Source organism: Heterodontus francisci, chromosome 4, assembly GCF_036365525.1.
Source record: "Heterodontus francisci isolate sHetFra1 chromosome 4, sHetFra1.hap1, whole genome shotgun sequence".
Lineage (NCBI taxonomy): Eukaryota > Metazoa > Chordata > Chondrichthyes > Heterodontiformes > Heterodontidae > Heterodontus > Heterodontus francisci.
The window spans coordinates 179,916,648-179,930,786 of NC_090374.1; the positions used below are offsets into that span (position 1 = coordinate 179,916,648).

Consider the following 14,139-nt stretch of genomic DNA (forward strand, 5'->3'; position numbering starts at 1 on the left):
AAGCTGAAAGAGAGAGAGAGAGAGGGACCCCCACTTACGCTTGCACATGCCACAGTCCAGAAGTTTCTCCTGTTTGCTGCAGAAAGACATAAGCTTAAAACCACAGATGGGGAGGGGCTTGTCACATGAGAGTCACTCAGTGATTCAAACATGTTAACAGTGTTTCTCTTCTTGCTAAGAAGAACAGGTAGTTCCCTTAAACTTCCTGGGTCTTGGTTCTTGCTGGGATGAGCAGACATTTTAGCTCCGTCGTAACAGGCCTTGCAATGTAATATACAGTGTTGCATATTAGGTGGCCATTCTAAGCTGCCAGAAAAGTCATTTTTTTAATCTGTTCTTTTTAAAATTTCTTCAAAAAATATAAGTTTGAATCTCCAGTCAGTGGATTAAAGAAAATTATCATTCAACAAAGCAAGTTGGCATGACAGTTAGTTTTCACATGTATGCTGACGACACTCAGCTCTACCTCACCACCACTTCTCTTGACTCCTCCACTGTTGCTAAATTATCATACTGCTTATCCGATATCCAGTACTGGATGAGCTGAAAGTTCGTCCAGTGCAATATTAGGAAGTCTGAAGTCATTGTCTTCAGTCCCCACTCCAAACTCCGTTCTGTAGCCACCGACTCCATTCCTCTCCCTGGCAACAGTTCGAGACTAAGCCAGTTTGTTCGCAACCTTGGTGTCATATTTGACCTTGAGATGAGCTTCCGACCTCATATTTGTGCTATCACTAAAACTGCCTATTTCCATCTCCATAGCATCACACGACTTCGCCCCTGTCTCAGCTGATCTGCTGCTGAAACCCTCATTCGTGTCTTCGTTACCTGTCGACCTGACTAGTCCAATGCACTCCTGGCTGGTCTTCCACATTCTACTCTCTGTAAACTTGAGGTCATCCAAAATTCTGCTGCTCATGTTTTAACTCGCACCAGGTCCCATTCCCCTATCACCCCTGTGCTCGCTGACCTACATTGGCTCCTGATCAAACAATGTCTTGATTTTAAAATTCTCATTCTTGTTTTCAAATCCCTCCATGGCCTCGCCCCTCCCTATCTCTGTAATCTCCTCCAGTCCCCACAATCCTCCAAGTCATCTGTGCTCCTCTAATTCTGGTCTCTTGAGCATCCCCGATTTTAATCACTCCACCATTGGTGGCCGTGCCTTTAGCTGTCAAGGCCCCAAGCTCTGGAATTCCCTCCCTACATCTCTCCACCTCGCTTTCCTACTTTAAGACCTTCCTTAAAATCTACCTCTTTGACCAGGCTTTTGGTCATCTGACCTAATATCTCCTTTTGTGGCTCGGTGTCAAACACCTTGGAATGTTTTATTATGCACATCGCCATTAGAAACCCCTTCAAAAGTTACACCTTGTTCAGTCAAGTAGAATTGGGTTTTTAACGACGATGTGAGGAATTAAATGTGTTGTTAAATGTCTCTATTATGATTCATTAGTATATTTTTTTTAAATCATAATTTTTTAAAAAGCTTTTTCATGATATTTCAGCTTCTACCTTCACTCCATGTGTATGTCCCAATCTTTAAATTTACTCCATGTAAAAAAAAAATTAAAATGATTTTGTTTTACTGCTTTTTAATTCCTGTTTGGGTGTCTATGAAAATTGTTTAATGTGATAGGCTGCTTGGATGACATTGGGCTGGATTTTATAGAGGCGGCGGGTGTCCCCCTGCCAGGGCCGAAAACAAGGGGCAAACCCACTTTGGTGGTCAGCAGGACCCGGGGTCGCATCTCATGGGCAGCAGACAATTAAGTGGCTGCTGTCCCTGTAAAGGACGGAGGCCTGCCCCCAAGAGCTGCTGGCCAATCAGAGGGTCGGCAGCTCAGTAGTCTCAGCAGCGCCACTACTAGGGGTGGCCACTTCTGGGGTTACACCTGCAGGATGAGGACACATCAAGGGCTTCAAAGATAGATAAGTGGGGTCTGGGGGTGCAGGGCCAGTCAGGCAGGCCCTGATGAGGGGTGGGGGTGGTAAGGGGTGAGGTCGTGGAGGGCAGATCAGCACCATTGCTGCAGGAGTGGCTTTTGCTGCTGGGGACCTGTCCATGGGCCAAAGAGTGCCTGAAAAGGAGGGGACGCCCCTCCTCCTGTAGCCCACTGGGAGGCCAACAGGGTTTATCTGGCGGTTTCTACATGTGGCAGAGGGTCCTCCAAGTGCTGGTAAAATGCCAGCAGAAGCAGAAAAAAGCCCTTAATTGGCCACTTAAGCTCCTGCTAGTGGCAAGATCGCATGGCAGCAGGAAGATAACAAACACACTACCCACTGCCTTCCCATGTTATTTTGCCAGCCTTACAACCTCCCAGCTTGTCCCCAAAGGACTACTGAAAACAAGCCCATTAACTTTGATAATATCACTACAGCCCCACACTGGGAATCACCAGTAAAGAACACTGCAACCAGTTGCAGTACTGCTGCTCAGCAATCAAGGTGGAATTCTCACCACAGAGATTGCCAGCTCTCTCAGCAAGGCTTATTTTGTGGTCAGCAGCAAGCACCATTGATTTATGACTGATCACAGCCCCATGACCATTATATTTCAGTGTCTGGAAGGGGACTTGAACGTACGTCTTTCTGACTCAGCATGACTGCTACCCACAGAGCCATAGCCGACACCAAGCTCATTAACTATTCCAAACTAATAGTGCCGTCTACTGGAGTTTTCCGGCAGCCAGTCGAACTAATAGTTTACATAAGTTGTGGTATATAGTCCACAGCTTGATTTAATATCAGATGGTTTGATGGAAGAATCTTTCTCTTACAAAGTTGCAGCAATGTTGATCCTAGCTGAAGCAGATCATACAGGAAATGGGACAGCAATAAAATCAAACATATGTAGGTAATTTTTAGGAACATGAAATGGTCATTAGGTCCTTTCTTTGATAAGTTCCAAACCCACAGGCCTATCGCTTGCTCAATCCTTTCTCTCTCTCTCTCCAGATATTCATCTAATTGCCTCTCAAATCCAATTATTCTGCCAGCTTCAATGGTCTTCCTTGTAATTTATTCAACAGCTTTATTAAATGTTGGATGAAGAAGGTTCTGCCTGACAACCCTCCCAACTCCCTAACTTCCTAATTAGCAGCAACCCTTGAAAATATTTCAGAGACTTGGACAACCAAGCTAATAAAACTAGATTTATATTAAGGTTATCTCTAGCCACCTGCTTCAAAGACCACACGGAAGGAATGTGCTGCATCTATAACTCTCTGAGCTGTAAACCTATGAAGCCCCTACGCTGCATGTTGGAAATTGATAGCTAAATTAGGCTTTTCCTTTTAATTGAATGTACTGCTGTGTATTAAAAGATTCCTGTTAGTCATTCTGGGAGCTGAATCTCAGAAGGAGCGTATTTGGTAGCACTTGACTGCAGAAGTTGCCTTGAGATCCAGATGCAATGGGAATTTTGATGTAAATTAATCTTCATCGGGTTAGTTGTTTTAATATCCCACATGCACACAGAGACAACTACTGCCTTTTACTAGCCTGATTAGGAACATCTTTGCTGCGTCTCTCATTATTTTACTAGTCACGTTATTAATATACTTGCAGCAAAGATAATACATTTGGAGTAGCAAAATATTGTACCTTTTTGTGTATTTTTTAAAATCAAATTGTTTCAATCTAACAAATGAGATCGAAATAAAAGGAAGACTTGCATTGATATAGTTCCCTTCATGGCCTCAGCATGTCCCCAAGTGCTTTACAGCCAATGAAGTACCTTTGAAGTACTGTTGCAATATAGGAAACATGGAAGTCCATTTGAATACAGCAAGCTCCCACAAACAGCAATGTGATAATGACCAGATCATCTGCTTTTAGTGATGTTGGTCAGGAGACCAGGGAGAACTCCCCTGCTTTTCTTTGAAATAGTGCCATGGGATTTCTTTCATGCACCTACAAGGGTAAATGAAAGATGGTACCTCCAACAGTGTGGCACTCCCTCAGTACTGTATTTTATGCTCAAGTCTTTGGAGTAGGACCTGAACCCATAACTTTCTGGGTCAGAGGAAGAATGTTTCCCACCAAGCCAGAGGTGACATAACTGAAAGAGCAAGTGCTAAAGGGATACCATTTCATGCAAAAGTGTCAGGCTCAGTTTTTTACAATTTGAAAATATATCTCGATTATAAATTTCCCTTCACTACCCTGTGATGTCAGTGTGATGAAGACAAACCACGGGCCTTCTTGCTTCCCAGACAAAAAAGATTATCCAAATCCATTTTCGTAAATCAGCCAACCCTTCAAGCAGAAAGATTTTAAGCCCTGGGAGCTTTGGCATTTGAAATCTTCTACACATAAATAATCCTGTCATCAGAGTATTGAATTGGATAGCGAGACTTAATTCAACATAAAATACCTGACCAGCTTCATGGGAAATGTTACATGCTGGTACATAACAGCCTTTTAGAATCAGTGACTCTGCTATTTAATTCCACTTTAATTCAGTTCAAAGCACCCCTCTCTCTCGAGCCAATAAGTTGTTTAGTAGCAGTCTAGATATTTGTGTCTCCTGTTGTCCAGTGACGTCACTCTTACCTCTGAACCAGAAGTGTGTGCGTTTAAGCACCACTCTAAAATCTAGGCCAATATGCTCAGTAGAATACTAAGGGTGTGCTGCACTGTTGGAGGTGCTGTTTCTCAGATGATATGTTAAACCAAGGCCCTGTCTGCCCTCTCTGGATATAAAAGATCTCATGGCACCTTTTCAAAGAAGAGTGGGGAGTTCTCCCAGGTGTCCTGGCCAATACTTATGCCTCAATCAATATTACTAAAGGCAGATTATTTGTGGTCATTTGTCACATTGTTGTTCGTGGGACTTTGCTGTGCACAAATTGGCTCCAGATCATCTGTTTTAGTGGTGTTACTTGAATAGTGGCCATCAGACCTGTGATAACTCATTGAAATAGTGTCATGAGATCTTTTACTTCCACATGAGAGGGCAGACAGTTTAATGTCTCATCCAAACGATGGCACCTCTGACAGTGCAGCACTGGTGTATCAGCCTAGACTTTGTGCTCAAGGCTGGAATTTTAGGTTGGGCGGGAGGCCCCGCCCACCAGCCGAAAAGTCAGTGGCAAGGCCGCCTCTGCTGGGCCTGGGGAGTCACGCGGGGACTTTTCACTCCAATCAGTGGGCTGGCAGCTCTTAATCCCAGCAGCACCACCGGGAGCGGTGGCCACTGCTGGGACTACACCCAGCCATGTTGGCAACAGGAAGGACGGCCACGGAACTCAGGTAAGTTTTTAGGACCTTGCCAGGGATAATCGGCCGGGCCTCGGTGAACAAGAGGGGGGTTGGTTGTGGGGGGGGGTGTTGTGCATTGGGGGCAGTTGGGGCTTCGGAATGGCCCTCTGTGGGCACAGGAGGGTCCCCTCCAGCCTGCAAGAAGGCCGCCTGGTTTTACCATGCAGGGTTCTTGGAGCCTTTGCTGTCTGGCCACCAAGTCTCTGGGGTGGGATTTTAACCCACAACCTTCACGATTCAGAAGATGAAAGTGCTAACACTGAGCTGACACAAATAGCAGGACTACTAAACAATTTATTGAAAGAGGAACCCTCCTGACTGAACTTAAAATGGAATTAAATGGCAGAGCAGCTGCTTCTGAAGGGCTGTTGAATAAAAATATGTCCAATAGTTACAAAGAATTACTTTTTCTGTTGGTCATGTCATCCGGCTCATTGATGAGATTACTGACTTGTAGTCAGCCTTCTGTAATCCTTATTCTCTTCATATACATTTTTTCGGGGCGGCACAGTGGCGCAGTGGTTAGCACCATAGCCTCACAGCTCCAGGGACCCGGGTTCAATTCTGGGTACTGCGTGTGTGGAGTTTGCAAGTTCTCCCTGTGTCTGCGTGGGTTTCCTCCGGGTGCTCCGGTTTCCTCCCACATGCCAAAGACTTGCAGGTTGATAGGTTAATTGGCCATTATAAATTACCCCTAGTATAGGTAGGTGGTAGGGAAATATAGGGACAGGGTGGGGATGTGGTAGGAATATAGAATTGGTGTAGGATTAGAACAAATGGGTGGTTGATGGTCGGCACAGACTCGGTGGGCCGAAGGGCCTGTTTCAGTGCTGTATCTCTAAACTAAACTTCACATACAAACCACTTTTTATTTCCTCCAGTAATGAATCTTGCTTCCACAAGGACTGTCCCAGTTGAGAGGGGGCTAGCATTCATATTTTGCACTTCCTAAACTGGTCACTCCACATATTCGTGGGAAATGTGGTTGTTCTGGGGGCCTGATGCCTTTTGTTTTTTTTTCGAACTTCCCCCCACCTCCCCGTCCCCGTTACTGTTTCAGTGCATTCCTAATCCAGCTTGGTGCATCGGAATGCCACAACAACAATTGGATTCATGTAGCACCTTTAAATAGCAAAAACATCCCAAGGTGCTTCGCAGGAGTGTCATCAGACCACATTTGGCACTGAGTCACATAAGGAGATATTAGGACAGGTGAACAAAAGCTTGGTCAAAGAGTAAGGTTTGTAGGTTTTAAGGCGTGAATTAAAGGGGGAGAGAAGCGGAGAGGGTGAGGATGGTGTTGTGGTATTACTTTAATGGGCGTATTAAAAACAGCTGTCCATCACCAGACAGGATGTGATCTCTAGGCAGTTGTGGCAAACAGCTACAAAGATGAGACATGTTACCCTACCTTCCCAGTGTTGCTGTATACACGTTAGCATCTTGAATAAAAGAACCCACCTGTTAGATTTGCCAGTCTTGTCTGTGTGATTGACATCTATCGGTTAAGAAAGAGAAAATGCAACAGATGGTAATTCCAGATCTTAGGGCATCAGCAGCTGAAGGCAAGGCCACTACTGGTGGAGAGATTAAAATCGAGGATGCTCAAGTGGCCAGAATTTGAGGAGTGCAGAGATCTTGGAGGGTTGGAGGTACAGAGATGGGGGGCGGGGGGCGTGGCCGTTGAGGGATTTGAACATAAGGGTAAGTATGGCAAAGAGCAATACCAAATCACCTCCAAACCAACTTTTCTTTCAGTGACAGGAAACTGCCATAGATTTATTCATTGCCTTTATTAGTTTCCTGCCTAGGAAGCTGCTGCATTTGTCCAAGTCTCTATCAAGAGATTTCCTACTTTGTAGGTGGCAGTTTTGACTGGTGGTCTCAGACTGAAAGATAAATGATTACATTTTGGACAGTAAGTTTCCAGCAATGTGCATAATATTGACATTTTGAATCTCTTTTCTTTTGGGCCTCCTTATCTCGAGAGACAATGGATACGCGCCTGGAGGTGGTCAGTGGTTTGTGAAGCAGCGCCTGGAGTGGCTATAAAGGCCAATTCTGGAGTGACAGGCTCTTCCACAGGTGCTGCAGAGAAATTTGTTTGTTGGGGCTGTTGCACAGTTGGCTCTCCCCTTGCGCCTCTGTCTTTTTTCCTGCCAACTACTAAGTCTCTTCAACTCGCCACAATTTAGCCCTGTCTTTATGGCTGCCCGCCAGCTCTGGCGAATGCTGGCAACTGACTCCCACGACTTGTGATCAATGTCACACGATTTCATGTCGCGTTTGCAGACGTCTTTATAACGGAGACATGGACGGCCGGTGGGTCTGATACCAGTGGCGAGCTCGCTGTACAATGTGTCTTTGGGGATCCTGCCATCTTCCATGCGGCTCACATGGCCAAGCCATCTCAAGCGCCGCTGACTCAGTAGTGTGTATAAGCTGGGGGTGTTGGCCGCTTCAAGGACTTCTGTGTTGGAGATATAGTCCTGCCACCTGATGCCAAGTATTCTCCGAAGGCAGCGAAGATGGAATGAATTGAGACGTCGCTCTTGGCTGGCATACGTTGTCCAGGCCTCGCTGCCGTAGAGCAAGGTACTGAGGACACAGGCCTGATACACTCGGACTTTTGTGTTCCGTGTCAGTGCGCCATTTTCCCACACTCTCTTGGCCAGTCTGGACATAGCAGTGGAAGCCTTACCCATGCGCTTGTTGATTTCTGCATCTAGAGACAGGTTACTGGTGATAGTTGAGCCTAGGTAGGTGAACTCTTGAACCACTTCCAGAGCGTGGTCGCCAATATTGATGGATGGAGCATTTCTGACATCCTGCCCCATGATGTTCGTTTTCTTGAGGCTGATGGTTAGGCCAAATTCATTGCAGGCAGACGCAAACCTGTCGATGAGACTCTGCAGGCATTCTTCAGTGTGAGATGTTAAAGCAGCATCGTCAGCAAAGAGGAGTTCTCTGATGAGGACTTTCCGTACTTTGGACTTCGCTCTTAGACGGGCAAGGTTGAACAACCTGCCCCCTGATCTTGTGTGGAGGAAAATTCCTTCTTCAGAGGATTTGAACGCATGTGAAAGCAGCAGGGAGAAGAAAATCCCAAAAAGTGTGGGTGCGAGAACACAGCCCTGTTTCACACCACTCAGGATAGGAAAGGGCTCTGATGAGGAGCCACCATGTTGAATTGTGCCTTTCATATTGTCGTGGAATGAGGTGATGATACTTAGTAGCTTTGGTGGACATCCATTCTTTTCTAGTAGTCTGAAGAGACCACGTCTGCTGACGAGGTCAAAGGCTTTGGTGAGATCAATGAAAGCAATGTAGAGGGGCATCTGTTGTTCACGGCATTTCTCCTGTATCTGACATCAGCAATGTGCATAATATTGACATTTTGAATAGTAATGGATTAAATAGAAATTTCCATGATGTCTCACAAATGTCTACATTGAACATTGTGAATTATATAGTGATGCTTGAGTGACGGATTGCGCACATACAGCCCAGAACAGAGCCAAAGAGTGATTAGATGGCGAAGGTGAAGTGACTATGATTTGTGTTAAATAGATGTTGAAGGTGGGCTTCTTTGTGGAGACTGCGTGTCGTTAAAAGGAAAAAATACATGAAACATGCATTTATATAGCGCCTTTCACAACCTCAGGATGTCCCAAACTATTTTACAGCCAAAAAGGTGTTTTTTGATGTATAGTCACTGTTGTAATGTAGGAAACGGCTCAGCTAATTTGCGCACAGCAAGCTCCCACAAACTGCAACGAAATAAGTGAAAAAATAATCTGTTTTTGCTGGTATTGGTTGGCAAATAAAACGTTCCTCTTCAGAAAGTGCCATGGGTTCTTTTACATTCACCCAAGAGGGTAGACGGGGCCTTGGTTTAACCTTTGATGCTTCTGGCAAGATTCTGCAGCATGGTTTTCTCTGTGTGCTCTTTGTAACAAAGTCATGAACCTGCTATTTACCATCAGGTTTCCAATTTCATTGCAAATTATGCACAGTGGAAATACTCTCCTCCCCACACAATGTTTTTTCTTTTCTCCCTTCTGGATTTCTCTTTCATCTACTGAGTTGCTGATTTATCCTGGACTACAGTTGATGTGTGACTTTAGACAGTAGATGTTGACGAGTCCATTGGCCACAGTGGTGATCACAGTCACACCTGATGTTTTGTGGCAGAGGTCACTAGCTAGCGGTCGGGAGCAGGAACCCTGACTGATTTGTTTTCTACTTCCCTCACTAGCCCAGAGACATAAATACAGAAAATGCTGGAAACACTCAGCATCTGGTGGGGAGAGAAACAGAGTTAATGTTTCAGCTCGATGACCTTTCATTAGTACTGGAAGGTGTTAGAGGTCCTTCAAGCAAATACAGAGCCAGGGAAAAGGCTTTGGGGTCGGAGTGAGGTGGGGGTGGGGGTTGGTGGCAGGTGGGGGTGGGAGTTGTGGTGAGAAGGGAAAGAAAGAAGGGGAAGGTCACTGTAACGGTGGAGGGCAGAATTGATTAAATGACAAAAGAGATGATAGTGCAAGGCAAAAGGGGCTAGTGCAGAATCAAGCGATGGGTCCAGAGGAGGTGCAACAGAGAGGGAGGGAAGTAATTCAGACTTCGGGTAATTGTGTGAAAAGGTGAGGTCGGATCAGCCAGTACAGTTCGCCCAATCTGTTATCAGCCAATTTACCTGCCGCCAAAGTTAAAATTACTGCCACTCTTTCTCGGCGGCTGGACAAGCAGCTGGATTGACTGGCCTAGGAGTCACTTGTCCTCACATTGGCTGTGATGTATGGTGCGGGGAGAGCTAAAGAAATAGAGAAAGGACATTGTGAAGAAATTAGAGAAAGGAACTGGATAACTGTCTGAAATTATAGTGTCAGAGAATGATACAACACAGAGCAGGCCATTTGGCTCATCGCACCCATGCCAGATCTTTGGAAAAAGCAATCCAATTAATCCCACTCCCCTACCCTTGCTCCAAAGCCCTGCAAGCTCTCCACCCCCCCCCCCCCCCTTTCAAGGAATTATCCAATTCCCTTTTGAAAGGTATTATTGAATCTGCTTCCATCACTCTTCCAGGTAGTACATTCCAAATAAACATTAATAATTAGTGTCCAACAAAGTTTTATTTGTGTATTTTTTTTGTATTTCCCATTTAACCCTCTCTCCCAATCAGAATGGCCTCTTTCGTTCTCTGAGGCAGACATGAGATGGTTTACAACAGATGTCTTTGGCAGATTTTTAAAATTTATATGACCTCGATATCCTAACCACATCAATTTGGTGTCTCTCTAAATGTGGTTTCAGTGTAAGCCATTTTGCGAGATTATTTTTCTGCTGCTGGTTCCGTTTTGTGCTCCATGCTCTGCGATCAGCGAAAACTATGCTCCAAATAAGCTCTGGAATTCCCTCCCTAAACCCCTCTACCTCTTTAACTCCCTTTCCTCCTTTGAGATGCTCCTTAAAACCTACCTGTGTCATCTGCCCTAATATCATCTTATGTGGCTTGGTGTCAAATTTAATTTAGAGCACCTCCTGTAAAGTGCCATCGGATTTTTTACTGAGTTAATTTACATATAAATACAAGTTGTTGAAGTTGTTGGAGATGGGCAAGATTGGTTCATTAAGGGTATGAAATTCAGTCAGGATTTTGTATTGCCCCTTTGCCCATAGATCTGATTGGCTCATGCTACTCACAGGGTGGTTAAAAGCATGTTCACGCATGGTTACTAGGAGTGAATTACTGAACATTTGTATATTGGAGGTGGAGTGAGACTGAGCCTATTTACTCAACAAACATTACTTAACCGAGTCTCTACACACTATAGCAAACCGAGTTTATTTGCCTATTTGTTCAGAGTCTCAACAAACTACAGCTTAAGCCCAAAATCATGATCGTTACTACAGCAAACAGGATTATTTCTCCAGCACAATGCAGTGCACGGAGTATAGTTACATAATACAAATCATGTGCATAAAATCAATCCCAGCACTTTCAGGAGTCCAGGGCCGGAATTTTTACAGCTCTGATCAGCGGCGAGCTTCAAAGATGGCGGGGCGCACGTGCGGGATTTGCTCCGAGGAGCCACCGCGATATTTAGCGTGGCAGCTCATTTACCTGGAGAGGGCAGAATTCCCACCCCTGATGGCATGGAGGGGGCGGGCACTCCGTCCCTGACAACAGTGTCCAGCGCCATCAGAGTATTTTAAAGGGCTTCCAGTCCTTCAGTTCGATTTCCAAATTTTATAGTTGCAGGACATGAAAAATTAAATTAACAACTTTGTTAACAGTTTCAATCCCCTTTCCCACATCCACAGTGAGTAAAAACTTTATTGGTTGCCCTCTCCCCTCCAAAAAACTGACGTTCCGATCCTGACCTTCCCCCCACCAAACTTTATTCACTTTCACCTTCAACCCCTTCCCATCATCGCAAGAGTTTTCCTCGCCCCCCCCCACCCCCCAACCCTGAAAATGTAACTCCTGCCCTGTCCCCTCCAGTGCTCCACCTTCGATCTCCGAACGGAGATCCAAAGACACAGGAGTTCTGGAAACTTGCTGGGATATTGGAGCGGGACGGCCGCTCATTAATTAACATTTATTGCCATATTTAGATTAGGTTCCCGTCGCCGAATGGCGGGGGGTGGTTGCCGTGGCGAGGCCTCACCACCGCCGATAATATGGGGGCGGGGCCTGCCCGGCGGTATTTTCAAGGCCCCCTGCCACGACCCCTGACATTGGTGGGGCTGGTAAAATCCAGCCCCAGATGTGATTGACAGGATAAATGATCCAATCATCTCCATTCTGGCTGGGATATGCGCTGCCACGAGATGCTGCTGACCTGTTAGAGGTTTTTAAGATTATGAAGGGGCTTGATAGTCGAGAAGATATTTCCACAGGTGCAGGAGACCAGAAACTAATGGCCATCAATATAAGAAAGTCACTAATAAATCCAGTGGGGAATTCAGGAGAAACCTTTTTACCCAGAGAGTGATAAGAATGCAGAACTCCTGACCACAAAGAATAATTGAGGTGAGTAGCAGAGATGCATTTAAGGAGAAGCTAGATAGACACATGAGGAAGGAAAAATAAATTATTTTGATCAGGTTAGATGAAGAGGGGTGGGAGGAAACTCATGCGGAGAATAAAGACCAGGATTGACTGGTTGGGCTGAATGGCCTGTTTCTGTGATATGTATTCCATGTGATTTTGTGTAATATATCTTCCAAAGTGTGACTGTACACTTTTGGTATTTTCTGCTGGTCTTAGGCAGTTCTAGCTCAGTGTTCCGAAAGTATATTTTAACAGCGCAAAATTATTGCCTTCTTCTTCTTCCAGACTTTTGACAGTTTAAAGTGTGACAGACAGGCTCACTATTTGTATATTGACATGTAGAAAGATTAGCTGAGTTGAGGCATTTGTCCTGTGATTCATCCCTTTACTTTTCTCTGAAACTTTGTTCAGGATGTTATCTGATTGTCATAAATAGACAATATAGGATGGAAAAAGGAATAGAAGGATCTGCTGATGGGGTGGGATGAAGGTGGGAGGAGACATAGGTGGAGCATAAACACTGGTGTACACCAGTTTGGCCAAATGGCTTGTTTCTGTGTTGTACATTGTATGTAAATTCTACGTCATACTGTAATTCTATTTGGAAAATGTTTTCATGGAAGCAATTAGCAAATGTGACCTGTTACTTCCCACTTAACACTGCTACAGGTCATAATACTGATAAAATTCTAGTGAAATTTTACTCAGTAAGCATTCATGTTTTTCGAATATTGCAGCAGTGTGGGTTTTGTAAAATTCAGGACTCCCCGACCTGTGACTTTTTGGACTTGAGCATGGCCACAAAACATGTTGGCTTTTCACCCGTAAAAGTGGATGTTTGTGGTACTAGCCTTTTGGAAGTGTGCAGCAGCTGGTCTACAATAAAACACAATTTAATTACCCCAGCAAATGCAGAGCTCGGGAATCCTGAGCCTTCCAGCACTTAGACAGCCTTAATATCTCCGGAAACAGATGGGGCGATAAAAATAGAGCTGATCTTGATGTTTAACTTCAGGACGTGTTGCTTTTACCATCAACATTGATCATTTAACGATTAGTGACACTCCTATGTCCTTTGATAAAGTTGCAACTGAAAGCATCAGTTCTCTTGTGCACCAGGCTCTGGCCCCCAGTTCCAAATGAAACATTTATTAGTGTCATCTGCCAAAAGACTTATATAACAGGAGGATCAAAGGGGAGAGCACGTCTCTCAGTAGCAGAAGAATTATTGGGTTGCTGGATGAAGCATGCACTATGGGACCATACAATCTGAGGCACACAGTCAGCTTCTGTAGTAATGACCGCTCTTCTCTATGTTAACTATGCTCTACTTTCAGCTTGTCATAATGGCTGGGACTGTGCTGCTCGCGTATTACTTTGAGTGCACAGACACCTTCGAGGTGCATATGCAGGGGTTCTTCTGCCAAGACGGTGATTTAATGAAGCCGTACCCAGGACCAGAAGAAGACAGCTTCATCTCCCCACTTATCCTGTACTGTGTGCTGGCAGCAACTCCAACCATCATTGTAAGTAAAATAAACTACGCTGCATGATGCTCTCCAACTGTCAATGCATATCCATCTCTACCTATCGTTCCTCTGTCAAACTCTCCCCGTGCTTCATTGCTGTTCCTCTCCCTCACTCCTGTTTTCTTTTTCTTCTTCAAACACACAATTGTGTACAGCTGTGTCTTCATCATTTTCCCTCAATGCTTTTTTTTCATCCCTCTCTCTTTCTCTCTCTCTCTTGAATCTATTGATAAGAATGTTATACCTTTTGCAAATGATTTCACCTCAGAACCCGGTACATAACCT

General features: G+C 44.8%; 1 protein-coding gene across 3 annotated transcripts in view; it reads left to right on the plus strand.

The window, feature by feature from the left end:
- plppr1 (phospholipid phosphatase related 1) overlaps positions 1 to 14,139 on the plus strand; it is a 125,969-nt gene that overhangs the window by 46,601 nt on the left and 65,229 nt on the right. For 2 of the 3 annotated variants that reach the window (XM_068028951.1, XM_068028952.1), the window contains exon 3: positions 13,663 to 13,851. The exons of the other annotated variant lie outside the window; for it this stretch is intronic. In XM_068028951.1, coding sequence (XP_067885052.1) covers positions 13,663 to 13,851 — 189 coding nt within the window. The remainder of the gene's footprint in view (positions 1 to 13,662; positions 13,852 to 14,139) is intronic. 3 annotated transcript variants of the gene reach the window in all.